The sequence below is a fragment of the Chanos chanos genome, chromosome 16, assembly GCF_902362185.1.
Source record: "Chanos chanos chromosome 16, fChaCha1.1, whole genome shotgun sequence".
Lineage (NCBI taxonomy): Eukaryota > Metazoa > Chordata > Actinopteri > Gonorynchiformes > Chanidae > Chanos > Chanos chanos.
The window spans coordinates 7561986-7570316 of NC_044510.1; the positions used below are offsets into that span (position 1 = coordinate 7561986).

The window sequence follows — 8331 nt, forward strand, 5'->3', positions numbered from 1 at the left end:
ACTCAGCCGTTTTTCTTTGTTTGTTTGTTGTTTGTGCGCGTGTGAGACGGAGACGCGGGACGCTCCCGGAGAGCAGATGTTTATGGTGGCTGTTCGTTTATCGTGTCGCGTTAACTACCTACGCTGTGCACATGAAAAAAAAAAAACAATTAGCTATTCCACTGAGACGGTTTAAAAAATAAAAAGAGATGTTTACAATGAATGCTGATAGCAATGCTAAGAGCTTAGCACTGGCGTTTTGAGTACTATGTCATGGTAAATACGTGTGTGTGTGTGTGACAGAGAGTAGTATGAAAGGGAAAAAGAGATAGCTAGTGTGAGATGGAAAAAAGAGAGTGTGAGAGGGGAAAAGAGAGAGATGGTGTGAGAGGAGAAAAAAGAGATAGGGAAAAAGAGAGAGAGAGATAACAGCTTGTTATTGGCCCTTACATGCTCCCAGCTACCTCTCTCTCTCTCTCTCTCTCGCTCTCTCTCTCCCTCCCTCTCTCTCTTTCTCTCTCTCTCGCTCTAAGTCATTAGGTAGTCACTGCTCTGTGGACTGCAAGACACATCTACATATATTTTCATCAAAACTTTCTCTCTCTCCCTCTCTCTCTACGTCTGTCTCTTTCGCTCTCTGAGAGGAATGTGAATATTTCTGCTTTCTCTGCTACACACAGGTAGCTTTAGTCCCAGCTGAACAATATACTCTTGTCCACAATCTCTACCCACTGCATGAATGTATTTGTGTGTGTGTGTGTGTGTGGTAGCGTGTCTGTGTGTGTGTGGTAGCATGTGTGTGTGTGTGTTTGTGTCTGTGTGTGTGTGTGTGCGTTTGCTGGGGGGGGGGGTTAATTTGTTACAATACAATGAAAAAGGTCAGCTTTTTCTTTCTTTTTATTTCATTTAAAGACTATCTGTAATGAGTCAGTTTCCATCCTGGTTCCATCATCTCACAGGGAATCTCGGCGTATTCCGTCCCTCAGTAGCGATTTATGACGGATGAGCTTGGGGAAAAGTGTTGATGCCGAAAGGGCAATAGCATCCGGTCAGGTGAAGAGAGGGAGAATTTTTTTCCGTTCCCGGAGGAAAAGCAGAGAAGGAGGAGGGTGTTCCCATCCCCTTCGCTCCCGTCGCTCATCCTGCCATCCATCACTCCGCCGTTGCGTCGTCCAGAACACGTTGCACACAATGTACAGGCTCCGTGGGGTGAAAATAATGGAGAGATAGATTTTTTGGGGCCGCGGTAACGGTTGTCGATCGTGACGTACAGAAAAATATTTTAGGAAATGACCCCCCCCCCACCCTCCCCACCTCTTTCGCACAGAGCCGCGTGTGTTCTCCACCTCCTGCCTGGATTATGCTGTGGTTTGCGTCATGCTAGCTCTTATCAGCTTTTTGAATTATTTAATTTAACTTGTATTCATTAGAGTAACCACTACAGGCAAAGATAGAGAGAGATAGAAAGGGAGAGAGAGAGAGAGATGGCTTTCAGTCTCCACTTAGCTTGAGAAGAGAGCTTATATTTTATGAGAGCGAGAAAGTCTGAGTTGTGTGTGGTTAGCAAAGCGTCGAGACGAAACTGCAAAGCGTGATTTTTTTTTTTTTTTTTTTTTTTTACAGTTATGAATAATAACGTTCGTCCTCGGTCACAGGACAGTGATCTAAAGATGATTTGAATATTTTACTGTGACGGCTGTTTCATCACGTTCAGTCAAACTGTACAGTAATTACCTTCGCTGTTAATCTTTCACTTTTTTTTCTTTTTCCTTTTTCACTTTTTGCTCTTTTAACACGTACACACACACACACACACACACACCTACCTTATCTTACTGAGAACCCATCCAGAAAGTGCTAACTCATCCTCTATCTTTCCCCATACTGGGATACTAGTTCTGTTCTGAAGAATTGAGATAGATAGATAGACAGATAGCTAGATGGACGAATGGAGGGCTGATAGAAAAACTGTCTGGCGATGGTATCCCTCTCTCTCTCTCTCTCTCTCTCTCTCTCTCTCTCTCTCTTCTCCATTTTATTATAACAGCGGGGTTTCGTTTCTGCTCAGGTCCTGTGGTGTCAACCAGAGGGCCATTAAAACGAATAAAAACTCATTTACCCATATCTCCCTATTTGAGTTAATGGACCCAGGATGCATCAGGAGCCATTCTTTTGACATCATATCAGGTTATGATGGTAGAACCCTCTGAAGAATAACCAAGGGACTAATACATGTGACTTCTTCCTTGCCCTCTGGAGATGTTTTATATCCTATGTCTCTGGTAACGTGTATGTAAGAGGGGTATATGGAGATGTTTTATATCCTATGTCTCTGGTGACGTGTATGTAAGAGGGGTATATGGAGATGTTTTATATCCTATGTCTCTGGTGATGTGTATGTAAGAGGGGTATATGGAGATGTTTTATATCCTATGTCTCTGGTGACGTGTATGTAAGAGGGGTATATGGAGATGTTGTATATCCTATGTCTCTGGTGATGTGTATGTAAGAGGGGTATATGGAGATGTTTTATATCCTATGTCTCTGGTAGCGTGTATGTAAGAGGGGTATATGGAGATGTTTTATATCCTATGTCTCTGGTAGCGTGTATGTAAGAGGGGTATATGGAGATGTTGTATATCCTATGTCTCTGGTGATGTGTATGTAAGAGGGGTATATGGAGATGTTTTATATCCTATGTCTCTGGTGATGTGTATGTAAGAGGGGTATATGGAGATGTTTTATATCCTATGTCTCTGGTGACGTGTATGAAAGAGGGGTATATGGAGATGTTGTATATCCTATGTCTCTGGTGATGTGTATGTAAGAGGGGTATATGGAGATGTTTTATATCCTATGTCTCTGGTAGCGTGTATGTAAGAGGGGTATATGGAGATGTTTTATATCCTATGTCTCTGGTGACGTGTATGTAAGAGGGGTATATGGAGATGTTTTATATCCTATGTCTCTGGTGACATGTATGTAAGAGGGGTATATGGAGATGTTGTATATCCTATGTCTCTGGTGATGTGTATGTAAGAGGGGTATATGGAGATGTTTTATATCCTATGTCTCTGGTGACATGTATGTAAGAGGGGTATATGGAGATGTTTTATATCCTATGTCTCTGGTGACATGTATGTAAGAGGGGTATATGGAGATGTTTTATATCCTATGTCTCTTGTGACATGTACGTAAGAGGGGTATATGGAGATGTTTTATATCCTATGTCTCTGGTGATGTGTATGTAAGAGGGGTATATGGAGATGTTTTATATCCTATGTCTCTGGTAGCGTGTATGTAAGAGGGGTATATGGAGATGTTTTATATCCTATGTCTCTGGTAGCGTGTATGTAAGAGGGGTATATGGAGATGTTTTATATCCTATGTCTCTGGTGACATATATGTAAGAGGGGTATATGGAGATGTTTTATATCCTATGTCTCTGGTAGCGTGTATGTAAGAGGGGTATATGGAGATGTTTTATATCCTATGTCTCTGGTGACGTGTATGAAAGAGGGGTATATGGAGATGTTGTATATCCTATGTCTCTGGTGATGTGTATGTAAGAGGGGTATATGGAGATGTTTTATATCCTATGTCTCTGGTAGCGTGTATGTAAGAGGGGTATATGGAGATGTTTTATATCCTATGTCTCTGGTGACGTGTATGTAAGAGGGGTATATGGAGATGTTTTATATCCTATGTCTCTGGTGACATGTATGTAAGAGGGGTATATGGAGATGTTGTATATCCTATGTCTCTGGTGATGTGTATGTAAGAGGGGTATATGGAGATGTTTTATATCCTATGTCTCTGGTGACATGTATGTAAGAGGGGTATATGGAGATGTTTTATATCCTATGTCTCTGGTGACATGTATGTAAGAGGGGTATATGGAGATGTTTTATATCCTATGTCTCTGGTGACGTGTATGTAAGAGGGGTATATGGAGATGTTTTATATCCTATGTCTCTGGTGACGTGTATGAAAGAGGGGTATATGGAGATGTTGTATATCCTATGTCTCTGGTAGCGTGTATGTAAGAGGGGTATATGGAGATGTTGTATATCCTATGTCTCTGGTAGCGTGTATGTAAGAGGGGTATATGGAGATGTTTTATATCCTATGTCTCTGGTGATGTGTATGTAAGAGGGGTATATGGAGATGTTTTATATCCTATGTCTCTGGTGATGTGTATGTAAGAGGGGTATATGGAGATGTTTTATATCCTATGTCTCTGGTAGCGTGTATGTAAGAGGGGTATATGGAGATGTTTTATATCCTATGTCTCTGGTGACGTGTATGAAAGAGGGGTATATGGAGATGTTGTATATCCTATGTCTCTGGTGATGTGTATGTAAGAGGGGTATATGGAGATGTTTTATATCCTATGTCTCTGGTAGTGTGTATGTAAGAGGGGTATATGGAGATGTTTTATATCCTATGTCTCTGGTGACGTGTATGAAAGAGGGGTATATGGAGATGTTGTATATCCTATGTCTCTGGTAGCGTGTATGTAAGAGGGGTATATGGAGATGTTTTATATCCTATGTCTCTGGTAGCGTGTATGTAAGAGGGGTATATGGAGATGTTTTATATCCTATGTCTCTGGTAGCGTGTATGTAAGAGGGGTATATGGAGATGTTTTATATCCTATGTCTCTGGTAGCGTGTATGTAAGAGGGGTATATGGAGATGTTTTATATCCTATGTCTCTGGTGACGTGTATGTAAGAGGGGTATATGGAGATGTTGTATATCCTATGTCTCTGGTGACGTGTATGTAAGAGGGGTATATGGAGATGTTGTATATCCTATGTCTCTGGTGATGTGTATGTAAGAGGGGTATATGGAGATGTTTTATATCCTATGTCTCTGGTGACGTGTATGTAAGAGGGGTATATGGAGATGTTGTATATCCTATGTCTCTGGTGATGTGTATGTAAGAGGGGTATATGGAGATGTTTTATATCCTATGTCTCTGGTAGCGTGTATGTAAGAGGGGTATATGGAGATGTTTTATATCCTATGTCTCTGGTAGCGTGTATGTAAGAGGGGTATATGGAGATGTTGTATATCCTATGTCTCTGGTGATGTGTATGTAAGAGGGGTATATGGAGATGTTTTATATCCTATGTCTCTGGTGATGTGTATGTAAGAGGGGTATATGGAGATGTTTTATATCCTATGTCTCTGGTAGCGTGTATGTAAGAGGGGTATATGGAGATGTTGTATATCCTATGTCTCTGGTAGCGTGTATGTAAGAGGGGTATATGGAGATGTTGTATATCCTATGTCTCTGGTGACGTGTATGTAAGAGGGGTATATGGAGATGTTTTATATCCTATGTCTCTGGTAGCGTGTATGTAAGAGGGGTATATGGAGATGTTTTATATCCTATGTCTCTGGTGACATGTACGTAAGAGGGGTATATGGAGATGTTGTATATCCTATGTCTCTGGTAGCGTGTATGTAAGAGGGGTATATGGAGATGTTTTATATCCTATGTCTCTGGTGACATGTATGTAAGAGGGGTATATGGAGATGTTGTATATCCTATGTCTCTGGTAGCGTGTATGTAAGAGGGGTATATGGAGATGTTTTATATCCTATGTCTCTGGTAGCGTGTATGTAAGAGGGGTATATGGAGATGTTGTATATCCTATGTCTCTGGTAGCGTGTATGTAAGAGGGGTATATGGAGATGTTTTATATCCTATGTCTCTGGTAGCGTGTATGTAAGAGGGGTATCTGGGAGAGAGTTTAGATATGAGGGGACAAACATGTGCGGTACAGGACCTGTATGTATGTAAAAGTCTATCATTCGCCGCTCCGTCTGTCAGTCATTTTACCAGCCAGTGGTGGGCAGTTATGACTAAATACCGGTCCTGTCCTGTGAATTTACTGATTGGTTCCTGTAAGCTGTGATTAGTTAAACTGTTGTTTCAGCCATAGTAAATGCTCCCTCTGTATTATACCAGTCTTCTGGTTTCTCCTGTATCTTTTTCACTTGCTTTTTTTCGCACAGGCAAATACATAGTACTGTAATAACAATGAGTCTCCTCTCTCTCTCTCTCTCTCTCTCTCTCTCTCTGTGTGCAGGTCTTCACGCGGTATGGGAAGTGTTACATGTTTAACGGGGTGGAGGAGGGGAAGACTCTGCGGACCACTATGAAAGGCGGGACAGGAAACGGTCTGGAGATCATGCTGGACATCCAGCAAGATGAATACCTGCCCGTGTGGGGAGATACAGGTATACACACACACATCTGTTAACACACACACATACACACAGACATACACACACACACACACACACACAAACATACAGACATACACGACATCCAGCAAGATGAATACCTGCCTGTGTGGGGAGATACAGGTATACACACACACATCTGTTACCACACACACACACACAGACATACACACACACACACGACATCCAGCAAGATGAATACCTGCCTGTGTGGGGAGATACAGGTATACACACACACATCTGTTAACACACACACACACACAGACATACACACACACACACAAACATACAGACATACACGACATCCAGCAAGATGAATACCTGCCTGTGTGGGGTGATACAGGTATACACACACATCTGTTAACACACACACACACACAGACATACACACACACACACACACAAACATACAGACATACACGACATCCAGCAAGATGAATACCTGCCCGTGTGGGGTGATACAGGTATACACACACATCTGTTAACACACACACACACACACACAGACATACACGCGCACACACACACAGATATAAACACACACGCACGCACACATACACACTCCCCACTTTTGTGCCTTATTACTTCTCTACCACATCATGTCCGACCTCCTCTCTCTTTACATGCTCAACCCTCTCTGAGAGTCACATTTCTCAATTAACGCCACCCTCCCCCCCCAAACTCCCACTAGGCCTCTTCTCCAACGCCTCCTTCATTCTCCTAATATTTTCCCACAGACGTCACACACCATTAAAGCCGGCGAGAGTGCTCATTGCCCTCTATAAAGAGTCACCTCCCCCCTCGCCGCTGGGCTGTAATACCCCACAATTTCCCCTTTAGACTTTCTCAATATGACTCAGAACTGAATGTATAGATCTCCATGTGAAGAAACACAACACATATCAGTCGGTCCATGATTTAAAGTGTAATTGCTCCATAATCATGTTCTTTGCATTTGTAATAAGCGCTTTTCTGTGGTCTTTTTTTTTTTTTTTTTTTACTGTAACTGTGGTCCAGTTGTTTTTTTTTTAATGATGAATATATTGTATGAGTTTCTAAACATTGCTGCAGTGTTGTTATGAGGATACAATATCTATTTTTAGCATCTTTAACACGATTAAGAAATTACAAAAGCACGACTTTCGTACACCCATAGTCAAGCGTATGAGCGCATTTGGCTCTAGGTAAAATGGCCCTCTCTTGATCACATCTCTGTAATTACTGATTAAAACAGCTGCCCATATTATAGCACCTACATTTATAAAACATTTCACAACCGTAATAATTAAATCATTATAGCCATATACAGCTAATAACAATATAACAACATTATAACTGTGTTATTACCACACAATAACAATGTAATTAACTACACTGTTTCTGAGTGTGTGTGAATGAAAACATATCACTCCGAGAGCTTTATGGCAATCAAACGTGTTCTGAGTTGAACCAGGTAATCCGCGGAGGCGTGTGTCTTGTGTCCCTTTGCCGTGGAGTTTCTCTTGTTCAAACAATGTCTCGACTGGGCCCTGGTGTAAACTAAATTTGAGTCTCACCCTTATCTGACCCCCCTCTCTCTCTCTGTCTCTCTCTCTCTTTCTCTCTCTCTCTCTCTCTCCGTCTCTCTGTCTCTCTTTGTCTCCCGCTCTCTTCCACGCCTAATGGAAGAAAAGAATCACCTTTTGCTCTCTTGCCTTCTCTTCTATTATTACCACCTGGCTACCCACTGATAACCTCTCATTCTCTTTTTGGATCAAATGAGAGACAGACAGAGACAGAGAGAGAGACAGAGACAGGGCAGGGAGAAAGACAGCGTAGGACAGACACAGAACAAAACGTAATGAGAGAGAGAGAGAGAGAGACAGAAAGAGAGAGTGAATACATAGGGAGGGAGAGAGGGGAGGAGGGGGGCAGGAAAAAAACAGAATGTTTGTATGTGAGAGAGAAAGAGGAAGAGACAAGGGCAGAGATAGGATGACAAATTGAAAACGGGGCACGCAAAAGACCCAGCGTTGGGCTCATGCATATGCATCGCCCGTACCGAAATCCGCTCCCTCGACCGAAAAACGATTCGGCGGCCAACGCACCGGGGC

The 8331-nt window shown here is 42.1% G+C and overlaps 1 protein-coding gene across 2 annotated transcripts in view; it reads left to right on the plus strand.

The window, feature by feature from the left end:
* asic2 (acid-sensing (proton-gated) ion channel 2) overlaps positions 1–8331 on the plus strand; it is a 261250-nt gene that overhangs the window by 230289 nt on the left and 22630 nt on the right. For both annotated transcript variants that reach the window (XM_030793672.1, XM_030793671.1), the window contains exon 2: positions 6082–6232. In XM_030793672.1, the coding sequence (XP_030649532.1) occupies positions 6082–6232 (151 nt within the window). The remainder of the gene's footprint in view (positions 1–6081; positions 6233–8331) is intronic.